Below are 21,522 nucleotides of genomic sequence, written 5' to 3'. Positions count from 1 at the left end.
TTTTTCCTAAGGGTAACAGGAGAAATTGAACCCCAAAAGTTGTTTTGCAATATGTGGGGGTAAAATACTGTTTGGGCGCATGGCAGAGCTTGGAAGGGAAGGAGCACCATTTGACTTTTTCAACACAGAATTGGCTGGAATTGAGATCAGATGACATGTTGCATTTGGAGAGCACCTGATGTGCCCAAACAGTGGAAACCCCCAATTCTAACTCCAACCCTAACCCCAACACATCCCTAACCCTAATCTCAGCCCTAGCCCTAACCCTAGCCCTAACCCTAACCCTAGCCCTAGCCCTAGCCCTAACCCTAGCCCTAGCCCTAACCCGAAGGGGAAAATGGAAATAAATACATTTTCTTTTAGTTTTATTATTTTTCCCTAACTAAGGGGGTGATAACGGGGGTTTGATTTACTATTTATGGAGGTTTTTATGTTTGGCAGCTGCCACACGCTAAAAGACGCTTTTTATTGTAAAAATAGTTTTTGCATCACCACATATTGAGAGCTATAATTTTTCCGTATTTTGATCCACCGAGTCATGTGAGGTCTTATTCTTTGCGGGACGAGTTGATGTTTTTATTGGTACCATTTTTGGGCACGTGACATTTTTTGATCGCTTTTTATTCCGATTTTTGGGACGCAGAATGAACAAAAACCAGCGTTTCATGAATTTCTTTTGGGGGGTGCGTTTACACCGTTCCACGTGCGGTAAAATTGATAAAGCGGTTTTATTCTTCGGGTCGGTACGGTTACAGCGATACCTCATTTAGGTCTTTTTTTATGTTTTGTCGGTTTTATGCAATGAAAACTATTTTATATAAAAAATAATTATTTTTGCATCGCTTTATTCTGCGAGCTATAACTTTTTTACTTTTTTGCAGATGATGCTGTATGGTGGCTCGTTTTTTGCGGGACAAGCTGATGTTTTCAGAGGTACCATGGATATTTATATGCGTCTTTTTGATCGCGAGTTATTGCACTTTTTATTCGGCGGTATAATAAATCATTATTTTTTGCTTCGTTTTTTATTTTTATTTTTTAAGGGGTTCACTAAAGGGGTTAACCAATGGGACAGTTTTATAGGGCGGGTCGTTACACGCGGCGATACCAAATATGTATACTTTTATTGTTTTTTTTTATTATTTTCAAAAAATGAATTTATTGGGGAATATTTTTTTTTTTTTACTAATTTATTTAGCGATTTTTAAAAAATTATTTTTACACTTTTTTTTTTTTTTTAACTTTATTATATTGTCCCAGGTGCGACATCACTGTCCTGTGACAGATTGCTAATCTGTCACAGGCACTGAGCAAGGCTTCCTCATGCCTGCGCTTTGCAGGCACTGAGGAAGCCGGCTCCCTGCAGGCCCCCGAAGGCCCCCGTCGCCATCTTGGATTCGGGGGCCTGCAGGGAAGGAGACCCCCGCAGCAGCGCTGCACATTGCGCTGCCGTGGGGGGCTCAAGGAAGCACGGAGCTAGCCCCCTCCCTGCCGATGCTTCCCTTTAACCCCCGGTACACTGCGATCGTGTTTGATCGCGGTGTACAAGGGGTTAACGTGTCGGGGGCGGTCCGTGACCGCACCTGACACATTGTGTCGGGTGTCAACTGTGATAATCAGCTGACACCCGGCCGCGATCAGCGGCGCTCACCACGTGACGCCGCTGATCGCTATGACGTACTATCCCGTCCCTGGGAATTAAGTCCCAGGGCACATGGACGGGATAGTACGTCTCATGGCTGAAAGGGGTTAAAAGGCCAGGCCATGTATTAGAAAACACATTAAAAGCATCAATAGTACAGTAAAGTAATGCAATGGTTTTAGCCTGATGAGGCACATCAAATATGCGCTGGGCCATATTCATCTATGGAACCAGTGGGCCATACAGAAAGCGCTGAAGGAAGGATGACCACTAAAGGGAAGGTTCCCAGGGAAAGACAGGGGAAGCCTGCACAGGGTGATAGAGGTTGGGGAAAGCGCACAACAATGTCAATTTATGTGGTTATAACTCTGGAACGCTTCAATGGATCCCACTAATTCTGAGTCTGTTTTTTCATGACATATTGTACTTTATGATAGGGGTAGAATTTCTTCAAAATTTCTTGTGTTTATTTGTGGGAGAAAAATATAAATTTGGAAAAAAATGTTAAAAATTTCAGTTTTCAAATTTTCAATTTTTCTGCCTCTAAATCAGAGCGTTATGTCTCACAATGTAGTAAATAAATAACATTTCCCACATGTCTACTTTACATCAGCACAATTTTTGAAACATATTTTTTTTTTTGTTAGGAAGTTAGAAGTGTTAAAATTTGACCAGCGATTTCTCCTTTTCCAACAAATTTTACAAAACCATTTATTTTAGGGACCACCTCACATTTGAAGTCACTTTGGGGGCCTATATGACATAAAATACCCAAAAGTGGCACCATTCTAAAAACTGCACCCCTCAAGGTGTTCAAAACCACATTCAAAAAGTGTTTTAACCCTTCAGTTGCTTCACAGGAATTGAAGAAATGTGGAAGGAAAAAATGAACATTTATCTCTTTATCACAAAAAATTTTCAGACACAATTTTTTTTATTTTGTCAAGGGTATCAGGAGAAAATGAAGCACAATATTTGTTGTGCAATTTCTCCTGAGTACACCGATACCCCATGTGTGGAGGAAGACCACTGTTTGGGCGCACGGCATGGCTCAGAAAGGAAGGAGTACCATTTGAGGTTTCAAACGTAAAATTGAATGACATCGAGATCGGACTCCATTTCGCGTTTGGAGAGCCCCTGATGTACCTACACAGTGGAAACCCCCCATAAGTGACCCTATTTTGGAAACTAGACCCCCAAGGAACTTATCTAGATGTGTGGTGAGTAGAGTTGAGCGAAACAGGTCTGCCAGATTCATAAGTCGCCGACTTATATCAAATTCGGGTTTTGCAGACCGAAACCTGACCATAGCGTGAAGTCAGCCATGCGGTCGGCAAAATGAACTCCAAAGTCAGATTTCCCAGAATGCTTGCAGGTGCCTTTTTTCAGCCAATGAGCAAGGACGTACACTGTGGGCAACGAGATGACATGTGCAACGTCCACCACCATCTTAGAGAAGGGCATTGCAGTGATTGACTTGCTTTGGGTGGCGTCATAGTGTCTATAAAAACCATGAACGCCGACCTCCATTTTACTTCTGCTGATATTAACAGTTTAACAGTAGGGAGAGGTTGCTGTTTATCAGTAGGGAGAGAGTTAGTGCTGTAAACATATAAGAAGTTCTTATGTGCTTGTGCTGATAGCAATTGTGCTGTACAGTTAGTGTGCAGTGACAGGGGAGGATTTTCTTGTGTGCAGCAGCGCTGGTTATTAGGCTGCCTGATAGCTGTATTGCTGTGTGTACACTGCTGTGCAGACTGCTTTTTACACAGCACTAATACTTTTATTCTTTTTTTCTGCACAGTTACCGACCGTTCATTTTTTCCCACACCGTATAGAGCTGTACGCTCCTCACATACTACCGTGTACCGGCTGGTATCACGGACAAATACATGCTATCTGTGTGTGACTCCGGAAATAAATACGGAGATTTAAATTTTCCCCTACACATATACAGCTAGCAAACCCATCTGTTTCATATATCCATTTGTTAAACAGAGACAGGCACAGTATTTAAACAAAGTATAAAATTATTTTATTACTCCACATGTAAATTTTTTTTAAAATATCACAAAACAGAAATTGAAAAATTATACAAGTCAAAATCACCTCTGTGGCGGGACAAACAAGAGACTACAGACCACTTTAAATATGTGATGATAAACATATAACAATTAACCAATACTGGCCCTTTAATTATCACCATAAGGGGTTAAAAATATGTAAGACCTTCAATAAAGGGGTGAGGGACGTGGCACAAGACAATTTATATGTGAGTTTTAATAATGATTGCAATGCGGTTACTGAGTCCCGGCTATGGGGATATACATTAGGAGTACTTCATTTAATTTTCATGGTTATTGGGCTATGGCTTGCCGGGCCTCTATACATTTATTGAAGGTCTTACATATTGTTAACCTCTTATGGTGATAATTAAAGGGCCAGTATTGGTTAATTTTTATATGTATATCATCACATATTTAAAGTGGTCTGTAGCCTCTTGTTTGTCCCGCCACAGAGGTGATTTTGACTTGTATAATTATTCTATTTCTGTTTTGTGATATTTTAAAATAATTTTCCATGTGGAATAATAAAATAATTTTATACTTTGTTTAAATACTGTGCCTGTCTCTGTTTAACACATGGATATATGAAACAGATGGGTTTGCTATTGATATTATGTAAGGCACATTGGTAATTTTTTGGATCTTTTGGTTGATTAAAACCATATACAGCTGTACGCTCCTCATAGAGTACTGTATATCTGCTGCTTGTATAACGGTCAAATACATACTGAGTGAGCGTCTGTGTGTGACTCCGGAAATATATACGGAGATTTAAATTTTTCCCTACACCGTATACAGCTGTACGCTCCTCATACAGTACCGTATATCTGCTGTTTGTATTACGGTCAAATCCATACTGAGTGAGCGTCTGTGTGTGACTCCGGAAATAAATACGGAGATTTACATTTTCCCCTACACCATATACAGCTGTATGCTTCTGATACAGTACTGTATATCTGCTGTTTGTATTACGGTCAAATCCATACTGAGTGAGCGTCTGTATGCGACTCCGGAAATAAATACGGAGATTTAAATTTTCCCCTACACCATATACAGCTGTACGCTCCTCATACAGTACCGTATATCTGCTGTTTGTATTATGGTCAAATCCATACTGAGTGAGCGTCTGTGTGTGACTCCGGAAATAATTACGGAGATTTAAATTTTACCCTACACTGTATACAGCTGTACGCTCCTCATACAGTACCATATATCTGCTGGTATTTTTGGTACATTTTCCCAAACATGAGGAAGTATAGTGGAAGAGTCCACGGATGTGGGCAGGGGGGTGCCAGCTGGTACTGATGGTGGTGGTGCATCTGCTGGTAGTGCCAAAAGCACAATAGCACCTAAGGCAGGAGGTGTTGAGCCTGCATCATCGTCTGGCTCCAGAAGGCCTGGAAGGCTTCCTTTTCTGGGAGTAGGTAAACCGCTTTTAAAGTCGGAGCAGCAGGAACTTGTTTTGGCTTACATTGCCGAAACAGCCTCCAGCTCTATCGCCTCCTCTTCTGAAGTTTCAAAAACTGCAAGCACTGAGTCGTCAGTGCAGGCTCCTGGTCAGGAACAACACCTTTCCTTGGGTCCTTCACCCCCACCAAAAGTGAAGGATGCGGCAGACCACACTTCAGATTACTCCCTGGAGCTCTTTTCACATACCATGCCTAAGTTATCAAGTGAAATCCTGAATTCCCCAGTCCAAGATGAATATGACATGGAGTGCACTGATGCACAGCCAGTGCTATATGATTCTGCTGGTACATTCACTCAGAGCACTGCATTGCCCTCGCAGTCTACTGAGCCAGATTCTGGCCCTGATGAAACTCAGGTGCCCCTTCCCGCATACTATACCACCTTACACGGTGACACAGAGGAAGGTGCAGATGAAATTGAAGAGGAGGTGATGGATGACCCAGTTGTTGACCCGGATTGGCATCCATTGGGGGAAGAGGGTGCTGCTGGCAATAGCTCAGAAGAGGAGGACGATCCGCAGCAGGCATCGACATCGCACCTGTGGTTATCTGGCAGGCCCGTAGCAGTCCAAAAACATGTTAAGAAAACAAAAAGAGTTGCAGGACAGCTTGGCCAGACGGTCAAATTAGCACAGCATGCAAGCCCTGAAAATTTTTCCCATAGTAGGAAGAGTGCAGTGTGGCACTTTTTTGATCAAAATCCTATTGATGAGGCAAAGGTTATCTGTAAGAAGTGCAAAAGGACCTTTAGCCGAGGGAAAAATCTCCAAAATTTGAATACCAGTTGCATGCTTAGACTTGTAAGCACCATGCACTTGCAAGCGTGGACGGACTACAAAACCTCAGATAGCACACGTGCACCGGCTCCAACTGAACGTAGCCAGCGACGCTACATCGCTTCCCCCACTGTAAGCCCACCGGTTAGCACACCACCAGCAAGAAATGTTGAGGTGTCGTCACAAGGCCAAAGCAGTCAGAGAATCAAAATGGTTTTCCAACGAAAGACTGCATCTAGGCCATCACCACCACCATCACCATCACCAACCCCCTCTCAGTCCGCCATGTCCACCGCTATTTCCACCATATGCAGCTCTCAAGTCCAGCTCACCCTAGCAGAGACTTTGAGTAGGACAAGAAAGTACTCATCCTCTCATCCGCGTACACTGGCTTTGAACACCTACATTGCCAAACTGATCTCATTAGAGATGATGCCCTTCCGTTTGCTTGAAAGCGCAGCGTTCCAAGAGCTCATGGCCTATGCTGTCCCACGCTATGACCTACCCAGTCGGCACTTCTTTTCTAGAAAAGCCATCCCTGCCCTCCACGTGCATGTGAAAGTCCGCATTGTCCATGCACTCAAGCAATCAGTGAGTGGAAAGGTGCACCTCACAACAGATGCATGGGCCAGTAGGCATGGCCAGGGCCGTTACGTGTCCATCACTGCGCACTGGGTGAATGTGGTGGATGCAGGGTCCACAGGGGACAGCGGCAGTGGGACAGTGCTGCCTAGCCCACGGTATAGGCAACAGTTGGCTGTAGGCATTTGACCCTCCACCTCCTCCTCCTCCAGAAGCGAAAGCTCATCGACAGAGCGCAGTCGCACAAGCACTCCATCCGCAGCTGCCAGTGTTGCACACGAGGTGTCCCACTGTCGAACAGCTAGTGGTAAGCGTCAGCAGGCTGTTTTAAAGATGATGTCTTTGGGCGACAACAGACACACCGCGAAGGTACTGGCCGACTACTTGCAGCGAGAAACTGAGTCATGGCTGGGCAGTCTACATCTTGAACCAGGCAAGGTAGTCAGTGATAAGGGACGTAATTTCGTGGCAGCCATAGCCCTGGCAAAACTCAGACACATACCTTGCCTAGCTCACACCTTGAACCTGGTGGTGCAGTGCTTCATAAATAATTATTCGGAGTTACCAGCACTGCTCCATAAGGTGCGAAGACTGTGCTCGCACATCCGTCGCTCGCCTGTAGACTCCAGTTGTATGCAGAGGCTGCAGTGATCGCTCCACCTCCCCAAGCACCACCTAATCATAGACATTGCAACAAGGTGGAACTCCACCATGCACATGGTTGAGAGGCTGTGCGAACAGAGGCAGGCTGTAATGCATTTGTGGGAGGATACACGGGCAGGCAGTTTGAGGGCAGACATCGAGTTGTCGGGTGTGCAGTGGTCAAAGCTGAAAGACCTCCGTAAAGTCCTTCAGTGTTTTGAGGAATGCACACAGCTGGTAAGCGCAGCCGACGCCATCATAAGCATGAGCATCCCACTGATTAAGGATCAGGCATCTGCAGCGGAGGAGGAGGAGGAGGGAAGCCTTGATGACAGTCAGGCATTGTCTGCTCAGGGAACTGTCCTGGATGAGGTGGAGGAAGAAGAGGAAGAGGAGGATGATGAGGGGGATGATTATTTTGGGGAGGAGGATGCTTATCAGGGGGCAAGAGAAATTGTTGGCTTGCCAAGGTCAGGTACAGGGTGTTAGGCATCGGATTTCTGTCGCTGCACAGCGAGAATCCCGAGCCTTGCCTCCGACGGTCTCCCATTCCTCTCCAGCCGCAGAGGAGGTTGCTCAGCAAACTCGTCGGTCCTGGCACTCTGCCCAGACCAGCTCCGTGGGTTTGCTTGCTGCTACCACCTCTGGCACAGCTTTGGCAATGCTCCCTTTGGAGATTGAAGGTCACGTGCTCTGGTCCTGCTCGTGTTCGGATTGGCCCATCCGAGAAGCAAGGAAGGTCATGGACGCCTGCGGCTATAAAAGGTTCGCATGGCCGCTCGGCCATGCGCTAAGATAGACTGTAATGTCTGACTATGAGGAGTGAGTGGTGTATGCACGTATAAATGTCTTTGGTGACTGAATCATTAAGAAACCCCTACCCTTGGTACGCATGTGTTGTGCAGCCTAGCCTGCTAGCGCCCAGGCTTGGGTGTAGGTAGGTCAGAGTTGGAGTCAGGCTTTAGTCCACACCAGTGACTCGGCACGCCTCAGTGCGAGTGCTCCACACTCCACGCCGCGCGCTCAGTGTGCATAGAGGGACTCTAACCCTGTGTCCTTGGGGTAGAGTTCTGTGGCCATTCACTGAGCGCTCTTTTGGCCGGGCTCTGTGAGCTAAACAGGCTCCGGCATTTACTTTCAGCGGTGGTGCGGCTCTGTGAACAGAGTTCGCTACTGTTCACATTGGGTAGCGTAACCCACATGTGACTGTTTTCACACCACTTAAGCCTCCCGCCATTATCTAGCAGCAGCGTACCACCTCTGCACGGTGGACCCCACGCTGCGAACGCACCTACTACCATTTTATAAGTTGGGGCGTTCCGCCAGCCGTAACACAGGGTTTGTGCGTGACTGGAGGGATGTGGATTTGGCAGAAAGTGCTCCTCCACCCACCACTGGCAGTGCATCATTGACACCTGGAACATTGGCCCACATGTGTGATTATCTCTTGAGGATCCTAAAAAGGGACCCTCACATTGCCAAAATTATGAAGGATGACGACTACTGGTTGGCCAGCATCCTCGATCCACGCTATAAAGGCAAATTACAGAACATCATGCCACAGGAGAACCTAGAGCTAATATTGGCGAGCAAACAAGCAACTCTGGTAAACCGTTTGTTAGAGGCATTCCCAGCACACAGCAGCGGTGCAGGTACTACCACGAGCCGTACTGGGCAACATGGAAGAGGTGTTCGTGGTGCACACAGCCGAAGTGGCGTTGGAGACAGGGGTTTCATGACCATATTGTGGACTGATTCCTCGAGTACCGCTCACATGACTGGTAATACTGGATAGATTGCAACAGACAGGAGACAGCAGTTGTCAGCTATGGTTCAAAATTAGCTCTCCTCCCCTATCAATGTTCTCCCTCACAGTTCATTCCCCTTTGACTACTGGGCCTGTAAACTGGATACCTGGTCTGAATTGGCACAATATGCCTTACAGGAGCTCGCTTGCCCTGCTGGTAGTGTGCAATCAGAGTCTTCAGTGCTGCTGGATCAATCCTGACAGAAAGAAGGACCCAGCTGTCGATCCAAAATGTAGGTGATTTCACCTTCATTAAAATGAACCATGCCTGGGTTTCAAAGGATTTTGTACCACCTTCCTCTGATGACACATAGGTTGCAAGCAAAATGGCTCGCTTTGTCCTCCTCTTCCTCCGACTTCTCCAATTCCTCCATTTGCAGCTGCTGAAAGTCCAGCCTACACCTCAACATATGACAGTTTTTCCACCTCCCTAACTGGGCTGTAGCCCCCCAACTTTAGCCAAATAACCCCCAGTTTTCAATGCGTTACTATTATAAAGTAAATTAAGGTTGACAAGCTTAAGTAATAAGAATTGATGTCGTTGCCATGGAAATGGGCTCTGTAGGTGTGTTTACTGTCCTCCACTCACTGCCGACTTTTATTCCCCATTGACTTGCATTGGGGTCGGGTTTCGGTCGGAACTCTTGCCGATAGTCGACCGATTTCGTTCAACTCGACTTTTGGTAAAGTCGGGTGGTCCGAAACCCGACTTGACCCTCCCGGAGGCAAAGTCGCTCATCTCTAGTGGTGAGCACTTTGAATCCCCAAGGACTTCACAGAAGTTAATAACATAGAGCCATGAAAATACAAAATCATATTTGTTCCACAAAAATTATCTTTTCGCCCCCAACAAAAGGTAGCAGGACAAAATGGACCCCAAAAATTGTTGTGCAATTTTTCCTGAGTTCGTCGATACCCCATGTGTGGAGGAAAACTACTGTTTGGGCGCACAGCAGGACCCGGAAGGGAAGGAGAGAGATTTGACTTTTTGAACACAAAATTGGCTGGAATCGAGAGCAGATGCCATGTCACTTTTGGAGGGCCCCTGATGTGCCTGAACAGTGGAAACCCCCCACAAGTGACCCCATTTTAGAAACTAGACCCCTCAGGGAACTTATCTAGATGTGTGGTGAGCATCTTGAACCACCAGGTGCTTTACAGAAGTTTTTAATAAAGCTAAGAAAATTTTTCAAAAAACATTTTTCCACAAAATCTTTATTTTAGCCCCCAATTTTTTATTTTCTCAAGGGTAACAGGAGAAAATAGACCAAGAATTTGTTGTGCAATTTGTCCTGTGTGTGCTAATACCCCATGTGTGGATGAAAACTACTTTTGAGGCACAGTGCAAAGCTCAAAAGGGAAGGAGCGCTAAATTTGGTATGGTTTGAGGGTGCCATGACCCACTGGGAGAGCCCCTGAGGTGCCAGAACAGTAGAACGCCCCATAAGTGACCAAATTTTACAAATTACACCTCTCAATGAATTAAACTAGGGGTGTATTGATCATATTGATACCAAGGGTGTGACACAGAATTTTATACCATTGGGCAGTGAAGAAAAAATAATGACATTTTTACCACAAAAACTTTGTTTTAGCCCCAGATTTAACATTTTCACACAAGAAGTGGGTAAAATTGGCACCAGAATGTGTCCCACAATTTCTGCTGAATATAGAAATACACCATATGTGGCTATACGGTACTACTTAGCCATACGGAGAGTTTCGGTAGGGATGAAGCGCTATTTGCGCAGATTTTCCTAAAATAGTCTGCGGACTCCCTATACAGAGCCACCTAAGTGCAGAATTCCCCCCCCCGTACCCCATGTTGGAAATTATACCCCTGCCAAATGTGAATGCTAAAGGTGGTTTATGCACAGACGCAAGAGGAGCATTTGGATTTGCGAGCACAGAATTTGCTGAATTTCTTTTGGCTTTTCCAGCGCCTTTGTACTACCAATAACATGGAAGCCTCCTATATTTCTGTTAACAGATGACAAACCCGAAGTGGGGACTTTTTTGTGGATTGAGTTGAAGCTTTTATTGGGAACATTTTTCATAACATTTGTGATCACATTTATCCGGCGCTCTATGCTGAGCACATACTTTGGGGTTTATTTATTTATTTTACTCACGTATATAGCGCCATTAATTCCACAGCGCTTTACAAACATTATTGACACTGTCCCCATTGGAGCTCACAATCTAAATTCCCGATCACTATGCCTTTGGAATGTGGGAGGAAACCCACACAAACACGGTGAGAACATACAACTCCTTGCAGATGTTGTCCTTGGTGGGATTTGAACCCAGGACCCCAGCACTGCAAGGCTGCAGTGCTAACCACTGAGCCACCATGCCGCCATTTAAATGTTTCTATCTAAATCTCCGAGTTACGTGACAGATGAAGCCCATGAGGGATCCATTCACTATAATGAGGCAGCAGAGTTACTCTGGACTCTGGCCTCTGTTCAGCATCCTCTTGCCTTTCAGAGGTGCAAAAAGCTATGGTGGAATGCGTTTTTATGCACGACAAAAAAGACGGACACTGCTGGATCACAGGTCGTTTGGCGCTCACAGTGCCTCCATTTTCATCATTATAGGGAGTCTTCATCCAGTGGTTCTGTCTGAATCAGAGTCTGTATTTCAGAGATTTACATTGAAATCCTGATGCAAGCGCACAGCGTAGAGCACAGGATAATTTTTGGCGAGAAGAAGTTTTTGCATTGTCATATTTTGAGAGCTATAATTTTTCCATATTTCGGCCCACAGAGTCATGTGAGGGCTTGTTTTTTTGCGGGACAAGCTGAATTTTTTATTGGTACCATTTTCGGGCACATGACATCTTTTGATCGCTTTCTATTCCGATTTTTGTGAAGGCAGAATGAACAAAGACCAGCAATTTAGGAATTTTATTTTTCTCCGTTCTGTGTGTGGTAAAATTGAAAAGGCAGTTTTATTCTTCGGGTTAGTACAATTACAGAGATGCCACAGTTATATTTTTTATGTTTTGGCGGTTTTACACAATAAAAACTTTTATAGAAAAAAATAATTATTTTTGCATTGCTTTTTTCTGGAAGCTATAACTTTTTTATTTTTCCGCTGATGGAGCTGTAAGGCGGTTTGTTTTTTGCGAAACAAGATGGCGTTTTCAGTGTTACTATTTTTATTTACATTCATCTTTTTGATGGCGTTTTATACCACGTTTTCCAAGTGGTATGATGATAAAGCATAATTTGGTACTTTTTTTTACGGCATTCACTGAAAGAGTTAACTAGTGTGACACTTTTATAGATCGGATTGTTCCAGACGTGGCGATACCAAACATGTATACTTTTTTGTTTATTTAATTTTTTTAAAATAAAAATGTGTATTTATCAGTGCATTTTATTATTATTATTTTGTAATTTTTTTTACATATTAAAAAAAAAATGTTGTTTTTTTTTTACCTACCGTATATACTCGAGTATGTCCTGGTATGTGTGGCTCCCCCTGTTGTATGCATGGCTCCTCCGTCCTCCCCCTGCTGCATGCATGTCTCCTCCGTCCACCCCCTGCTGTATGCATGGCTCGGCGTCCTCCCCATGTATGCATGGCTCCTCCGTCCTCCCTTTGCTGTAGGCTTGGCTCCTCCGTCCTCCCCCTGCTGTATGCATGGCTCGGCGTCCTCCCCATGTATGCATGGCTCCCCCGTCCTCCCCCTGTATACATGGCTCCTCTGTCCTCCCCGTCATACTCACCCCCTCCTGGCGTGGTCTCTGCACTTCCCTGCTTCTCCGATGGTCTCCGGTGCCAGCAGCTTCTTCCTGTGTTCAGCGGTCACGTGGTACCACTCATTAAAGTAATGGCTATGCGCTCCACGTAAAAGACAGGTATAAAAGACAAATATCTGATCCCAGACCCCAGCAACCTAACAAACATAATCCTCATGTGTAGTATAAATAAATAAAAACTGTTGGGAGTCGGTCATAACTACTATTTAACACTACCATAAAAGATTCACTAATGGACACCATGACAATTTTATAAAAAAATAAATAAATCTAACTGCAGCCCTGGAACCTTAAAGGAGTTGTCTCAACTTCTTAAACAGAACCTTTCACCAAAACGGTTCATATTAAACCGGACACACAAGGTAATAATGACCGCAGAGCGGAATAAAATGTTTTGTTTTTATTTCACCTTCCCATTGTGTAGACATTAGCAATCAAAGAATTTGGGACCTAATGGATTAGCTTTTTGTAAGTTGAAGTTTTCACTGGAGGCATGTACTTCTTCCTGTATGAGATGCCCAATCATAAGCAGGCAGCAAAACAGCAGAGAAAGAGCACGCCCTCACAATAGTTTAGATTTCTCAATGTGAGATGTAGTGATACAGCTGTGATCTAATGGTCTAATCTCCTGCAGGTTTAGAAAGCGCAACTGAGTTTAGCTCCTTGCCACTCATAGCACTGTCAGCTATGATGTACTACCACTCTCTCAAACTGCTTGTCCAGAAATGAGTCACACTTATGTTTGTTCTACCTTCTCTGCAGTGGGACTAGAGCTGGGTGTCTACATCTGACACAGGAGTACCTTGTTTTGCTCTCACTGCAGAACAATCAAAGTTGTCCTACTCCTTAGTACAACACACAAAAGTGTGGATCATCTTCAGACAGGAAGTGTAGGTGAATGGACAGTACAGCAAAGCTGACAGTGCTATGAGAGGAGGAGAGCTGATAGAAGAGTTTGTAATGTGACAGTGAAAATCAGCTGTGCTGCCTCTCCCCCCATAGGGACCTTGTCCAAAAGGTGTGAGTTATCTGTGCTCTAATCTCCCAGCACTTTCTAATTATGAAGGAGGTTAGACCAGTAGAACAGAGCCACTAAAAAATTTTTTTATTCCTTTCTGCAGTCACTATTATATCCTGTGTTCAATTGAATATAAAACATTATGTAAAAGGTCCTCTTTAAATTGGTGAAACTGCAAAGAGTTTGTAAGAACAAGCAACTATGCAACTTTCCTCTTATTAAAAATCCTCTCAATTTTCATAAGATGAAGGATTTTTTTATTTTGCTTACTGCTCATTGGTACCGATAGAGATGAGCGAATTTGTTCGGATTTTGTCCCTGAATCTGATTTTGAGATATTCGAGCCATATTCGAACACTATTCGTGCCGAATGTTTGTCTTATGATCGGTTCCGAACATATTCGGTAATTTCTACTCCCATTGACTCTAATGACGTTCGGCTGTGTTTGACGAATATTGGAAAAACAAAATTCGAATCCGATCGTATTCGGAACCAAATCCGAACAAACTCTCTCATCTCTGGTTACCGATCACCCCTGCAGTCTTACATCAGCAGTGGATGTTCTCTAAGACATAGAGCACAGTGATTACATTCTCTTTGCTATAAAGCTTGCAAGTACTGCTATGACGCTTGCTGGATTTTGCTAGCTTCAGTGCCCCTGCCCTTCGATACTGCAGAGGCAAAGCTGCCTCCAATTGCTGCATTAGCCAGCCCACAGTTCAGTCCAGTGATGAAACCATGCCACTAGACCGGACTGACTGTAAACCAGGAGCGCAACACCTCCGGCAAACAGAAAGCAGTAGGCAGATAGAACATAATTATTACCCTAAGAGGAACTGAAGGTGGGCAATCGCTGTTCGGAAAACCATGGAGCTGGGACAAGTACCGAGCATTCCAACAAAATGTACCAGAAAAAGAGCAACAACATTAATAGGCCAGCAGGATAAGTAGGAGGCTGAAAAATAGATTTTACATTTAGACATCTGATAGCCAACACTTTTTAGTGATAAAGCTTTGCTGTAAGTAATAGGTTTATAATAATGTGCTTTTTATCTTTTTCCCTAGATCAGAAAGTTTCATATCAGCCTCCAGCTTTTGGTAAGATATTCTTTATGATTTAAAAAAAAACCAATGCTAAGCATCATGCACATGGCCGTATTACTGTTCTATGCAACATTCTACAATAGGGCTCTGCGAGTTGTCGCCTGGCAGTTCTAAATATGGCTACCATTAACAGACTTCGTTCAAGCCACTCTGTTCACCTTTACCAAATTCCAGGGGGAGCCCTGGCCTTCACCCTTTAACCTATGTACAGACATATGGAGTTGCACAGGGTCCACTGAGTCAGCGCTGGTCAATGATGCAGTCTGGCACAAGTGCTAAGGTAGCTGGGTCAGAACCAGGAGGGCAATCAAAGTATTAAATCAAAAAATTAAAGAATGGTCAGGAATTGGGCTGCGGTCAGACAAGAGAAATACAAGCAAACTAAGAAGGATCTGAAAGCACAGGGACTGAACCAGAGTAAATCCGCTATATCAGGCAGCTCCGAGCAGTAAGCTGGGTGTATTAGTAGGACGTGGTACTGTACTGTTCTATTGGCTATAGCAGGGAGCTGATTGGTCCAGCTGTACAGCACACACACCCATACTGCTAGACTGAAGGGCACAACAGGTCCTAGCAATCTGAGTCTCAATGGCTGGAAAGAGCCTGTGCCACCCAGAGTTGATGGTCTCAATTGTTTCTCCATCACCTTTGCCAGTAACAGAACGATTACGTCTACTGATAGAAGCAAACGTCACAGGAGCAGGTCCTGGAAGAGATGTGACACTTCCAAAATATTAATAGGTTTATACATTAAATTACTTTATAAATGTATGTATGTGTCGTAGAAAACATTAAGTTCCATAACACATCCCCATTGAGGGGGCATTCACCCCCCCTCTTCTCTCACACAGAATTGCAGTAGGAAAAAGAAATCACAATCTACAGTACAAGCCTCCTTGTAGCAGAATCAAATGCTTGACATGTGGGAAGTGAGGAAATTACATATAGCTAAGGCTGGTTTCACACTTGCTTTTTTTTGCGCTGTTTTTAGCGCAAAAAACGCATGCATTTTTTTCCTATATTTTGCATGGGATGCGCTTATGTGCGCATACCCATGCGTTTGTATGCGTTTTTATGCGCATGCGTTTTTTTGTAGTGTGCTCTCGGGCGCACAAAATGCATCCTGTTGCATTTTTTGTGCGTCCGACTTGCCCCCAAAAAACGCATGTGCACGCAATGCGTTTTTTTTACAGCAAGACACCGATTGTAAGTCTGTGGGTGCGCATACGTGCTCATTGGTATGCGCACGTATGCGCAAAAAAACGCACCAAAACCCGCAAAAAAACGCACACAAACGCATGATGCGTTTTTTTCATGCGTTTGTGTGCGCAAAAAACGCGCTGCAAAAAAACGCAAGTGTGAAAGTAGCCTGAGAAGTGACAAAAGTAGTTAAACCCCTTTTTGGAATCCCAGACTCCCCATTGTGTACAGATCACTAGGAAATGGACATAGGGTCAGGGTTGTCTTTGATTAAGGGAGGAGCAGGAGGCTCTGCTCCAGGATGTGCTGCTATGATGAAAGAACTTTCCCAGGCTTTTTGCCTCTGATGGAAATTTATGAATATTGGGGTTTGTTTCGACCTGATGTTTAGAAGATATAAATTTTCTGCGTCATAGTGAGGGTACAGACGTGACGCACTCAATCACTTTGCAGTGGGTTCACTAGAATCTCTCCAATTAAATTATTGCCTGATAAATGGTAAGAACCTGGTTAAGTTTGGTCTTTGGGTAACGGTAAAATCATGACAAAATATATGATGGTAATATATCCCACCTGTTATCTCCATGGGCAGAGATATCCTGGAAATTGGAAATCTCAGAATTTTCTGAAACTGAAGCCACATCCCATGACCAGCCCCATGTGAGGTCATCAAGGGAAGGTGTGTGGTTGTAACTTAGTGTATGGAGAGTGAGGCCACACCCACTGGCCAGGGGTATGTAATACTCATACTGTACATACCCTCCGGCCCCGGGTCTGAAACTGGTGAATCCCCATCGTGCAAAGTGCATACACTGGGGAGATTCATAAGTCTGCAGTCACACAGAGTGACTGCAGACTTGTCTGTTTTGGCAGGACAATCCCTTTAATCTGAGCACCACCTGCATGACGAGGCATCTGAATTCAAAGAATGAGCTTCAGTGGAATACATACCTGAAAAACCAGGAAAGATCTGAGGCTCTAACTGCTCCCTCTTTTGCTATGGTCTAGGCCTCCTCCTCCTCCTAAGCAAAAGGGCCACCTGGCTCACAGCAAAGAGAGGATATGACAGCAGTACCACTAGCAATGTCCTTGAGCATCTTCACACCGTCCGATGGAAGCATTCACTTGTCCATCCCCCAAACACTGGTGAGAAAGAGAACGTACGCCCTACCCACCCACGAGCCCTGGTCCTGAGTGCCAGCATTTCAAAATTCCTGGCCTTTGAAATGCTGCCATTCTGGCTGGTGGAGATGGCAGTGGCTGTCCCACAGTGCGTGGTTACCAGTTGCCACTACTTTTCCAGGCAGGCCATCCCTGCCCTGTACAAACATGTTGCAGACAAAATCAGGTGTGCACTGCGCAATGCCATTAGTAGCAAGGTCCACATAACCACCGATACCTGGGCCAGTAAGCATGGGCAGGAAAGTTATATCTCCCTAACTGCCCACTGGGTAAATGTAGTGGCAGCTGGGCCTGAGGCGGAAGGCATTTTGGCGCATGTCCTACCACCACAGAGGATTGTTGATCGTTTCTCTGTGTATGTTGCCTCCTCTTACTCTGCTTCTTCCACCATCTTCTCATCTAGTCAGAGTAACATCTGTACTACCAACTTCAGCACAGCCAGGGGGAAACGACAGCAGGTTGTTCTGAAATGTATCTGCTTGTGGGAGCGATCTCACACCATGCAAGAGCAGTGGAGGAGATAAAACAAAAGAACGATCCAGTTGGTACCACTGATCCTCAAGCCCGGGCTGGTGGTGTGCAATAATGAGTGAAATCTCATAGCAGATTCGGCCTTGCCGTTTTGACGTACATCCCTTGCCGGGTGCAGGTGCTGAATTTGGTGGTGCAGAGCTTCATTTAAAATTACCTCAATATATCAGAACTGCTGCAAAAAGTGAAGGCCATCTGTGCTTGCTTTCAGCGTTCTCACCGTGCTGTTGATTGCATGTTTGTACTACAGTGTCACTTTTGCCTTCCCACTCCCCACCTCATATGCAACTTACCAACAAGGTGGAACTCCACCTTGCATATGCTGGAGAAACTGTGCAAGCAGCAGAAGGCAATAGTGGAATTTCAGCTGCAGCACGCCACGGTGAGTCGCTCTGAGGAACAACACCACCAATGAGTGGGCCTCCTTGTGGGACGTGTGTGCCATGTGACACTGTTTGCGGTACTCCACCAACATAGCCAGCACTAATGAGACCATCATCAGCATTACTATCTCACTTCTATGCCTCCTTGAAAAAATGCTTCAGACGATGATGGATGAGGTGGTGGCACAGGAGGAAGAGGAGGGGGAACTGGGACCATTCACAGGCCAGTCGTCCACACATGGCTAGAGGGTAGGTTCATATATCAACAGCGGCCAGGTACACCACTGTCCAGCCAGGGGACAGTTGTGGAATATGAGCAGCTCACGGGGTGGAGCATGGCTGGGGGGATACAGAGGAGACAGACAATACACCTCCCCCTCCCACCGTGGACAGCTTGTCGCTGCTTCAGGGAAGCTTGGCACAAATGAGCCAATACATGTTGCTGTGCCTGTGCAATGACCTCTGAGTTGTCCGGATTGATACCAGTGCTGATTACTGGGTGGCCACCCTGCTGTATCCCCACTACAGGGACAACGTACCATCCTTACTTCTGTCACTGGAGCGGGATCAGAAAATACAGGAATACTGACGGTGTTCCCATCTGACAGCAGAGGCTCAGGGGAAGCACAAGTAAGAGGAGGAGGAAGTCGCCAAAGTTGCCAACACAGCTGGGGCACCGGCATGACCTTGGAAGGGAGGGTTAACCTGACTGAAAGGTGGAATACATTCTTCAGCACACCACATCTGGCTCCACCATCTGATACGGTCCGTATTAGCAGGAGGCAGAGTGGTGGTAGAGTACATGTCCATACATCTCCACATACTTAATGATGGGTCTGGCCCATTTAACTTCTGGGTCTCCAAATTGTACACATGGCCTGAGCTTGGCCTTTACACCTTGTTGGTACTGGCCTACCGTGCAGGAAGTGTACTGTTGGAACGTGTGTTTAGCAAGGTAGGGGGTGTAATCACAAACAGGCGCATCCACTTGTCGACAGCTAATATGGGCATGCTCACATTCATTGACATGAACAAAGCGTGGATCCCACAGGACTTGTCCATACCTTTGGCCGACTAGAGAAGTATACCAGCCGCATACAGTTATACTCAACTGCAGTTTTTTCATTCTATTTGCCATTCCCAATGTTTTAGGGCCTCCCCAAATTAAAAAAAACAAACAAATAAATAAATAGATAAAAACAAAAAACAGTGTTTTGCTACCTCCTCCTTTTTCTCCTTTTTTGCTTTTTTTATTCTATGTTATCTTAAGTCATTTCGCTATCCACATTTGTTTGCAGGGCAATTGTCCTGCTCTTACCCTCATTTTGCTTCCTTTTTCAATCCCTTATTACCACCATTTTATAGCACAAAAGTTGGGGTCCCCTTTGGCTTCTATGGGGTTTGGATTCAGAGCCAAGTTCTGGTACCCTAACCAAACTTTGGGCTACAGTTCGAATGAACCCGACGAACCTGAACATCCTCAGGTCCATGATATATTCTGTTTTAGTACTTGATGCTGTAATTAAGTGCTCCTGAATGAGCATAATTCAGAATGAGATGCTATTTTACTGTAAGTATTTTTCATGCTTGATCATAGAGTTATATTGTTTTTTAACCCCCTTCCTGGCCAGGCGATTTTCCATTTTTACGCTTTCGTTTTTTCCTCCCCTTCTTCAAAGGGCTATAAAGTTTTTACTTTTATAGCTGTGTGAGACATTTGAATTCCACTCCACCCGTGGCTGTTAGAGGCAGGTAATGGCTGATTATCACAGCTGTCTACCAGCAAAGATGTATGCAATGCTTGTGAAAACGCATCACAGTCACCATTACCTCATATGTCAGTAAGGGGTTAAAGAGGACCTTCCACTACATTTTTTCATGCTGAACATTGTACATCAGTGACTGCAGAGCAAAATAAAACATTTTTGCTTGTTTTATGTCACCATTCCATTGCCGAGATATTAGCAATTAAAGTATTTGGCACCTAATGAGTTAATTCTTATTAAGTCCAAGTGTGAGTTATCAGAGGGTTTTTACAGGGGAGCATGTTCTTTTTCCCCCTGTGTGACGTTTATCAATCATTAGCAGGCAGCAACGCTCAGGAGACAGAAGAAAATACCCCACTATAGCTTAGAACAGGCTACTCCTGAGTGAGACATATAATGACAGATATGAGAAAATGGAAAACGGTCTTAGGAGCGCAGGAAAGACACTCAGACAAGAGATGGGGTTAAACCACAACGCGTTTCGACGGAGGATCCGTCAGATGAAGACGGATCCGCGTTGTGATTTAACCCCATCTCTTGTCTGAGTCTCTGTCCTGCGCTCCTAAGACCGTTTTCCATTTTCTCATTGCTCCTGTCCTCCATTGGAGGTTTTCGGCTGGAGCTGCGGTGGAGACCTGACATCCTTGTCTGCCCCTGGATTGCTTCCTAAGCACTCCTTTATGACTGCTTATCACTAACTCTTATATAATGACAGATAGGCTTACTCCGCTGCAGAACCATTACAAGTTTCTGTGAGCACAACATAAAGTGAGTGTCATTACTGGCATCTTTGAGGTTTCATGTCCTGGCAGTCCGAGTGGGGGGAGGAGCAGTACAGCAGAGGCAACACTGCTTTGACAGGAGGAAAGCAGATACAATGGTTTGTAATGTGACATAGCTAAACTCAGCTGCACTTCTACCCCCAAATAATATGATAGAAGATGAAATCTCAAAAGTGTCAGTAATGTAATTTCAATATAAACACTATGAAACTCACTTTTCCCTCTTATAATATGTATAATCACATGATTGTCTTATCTATGGGCTTTAGTACTGTGTGCACATTTGTGCTTTTTTGTAATTCAACCAATTTCTCAACATTGACTTGTATAAATAGGTTTTCAGTTTTTGTTATTTTTTTCTATTTACAGTGGACTCTGACCCTCATTTTGTGATAAATGTTCCAAAACAGAATGATGCACTGTGCTTCAATATTCAGGAGAAGCCAGGTGTGATCCTGAATCTTATTGAGGATAAACAATTAGGTATGTTATGGAACTCACCATATTATTCTTAAATTTTCTGATTTATAGGTAAAAGTTACAGTACATCAGTATGTAATCTGAATGCAGAATATTCTGAATTACTTAACATGATGCATGAAATTTAAATAGAATCTGTCATCAGGATTTTATGACCCCAATTAATGACATTTATATAAAGGCACCTTAATTCGGAATAAATCCTTACCTTTCTGGTAGAAATCTATTTTCTGTTTTGCATAAATCAATAGAAGAAATGATATGCTAATGAACTGTAAGTGCATTGGGGTTGGCCCTGCACTTACATCTCTCCTGCTTCTT

General features: G+C 44.4%; 1 protein-coding gene across 2 annotated transcripts in view; it reads left to right on the top strand.

Annotated features, from left to right (window-relative positions):
* LOC141088279 (inter-alpha-trypsin inhibitor heavy chain H3-like) overlaps positions 1–21,522 on the top strand; it is a 159,078-nt gene that overhangs the window by 98,940 nt on the left and 38,616 nt on the right. For both annotated transcript variants that reach the window (XM_073574297.1, XM_073574296.1), the window contains 2 exons: positions 14,839–14,871; positions 21,091–21,204. In XM_073574297.1, the coding sequence (XP_073430398.1) occupies positions 14,839–14,871; positions 21,091–21,204 (147 nt within the window). The remainder of the gene's footprint in view (positions 1–14,838; positions 14,872–21,090; positions 21,205–21,522) is intronic.

Source organism: Dendrobates tinctorius, unplaced genomic scaffold (genome assembly GCF_039654945.1).
Source record: "Dendrobates tinctorius isolate UK_male_01 unplaced genomic scaffold, ASM3965494v1 ptg000038l, whole genome shotgun sequence".
In the NCBI taxonomy this organism is placed as follows: Eukaryota; Metazoa; Chordata; class Amphibia; order Anura; family Dendrobatidae; genus Dendrobates; species Dendrobates tinctorius.
This window is presented reverse-complemented; position numbering and strand designations above follow the sequence as displayed.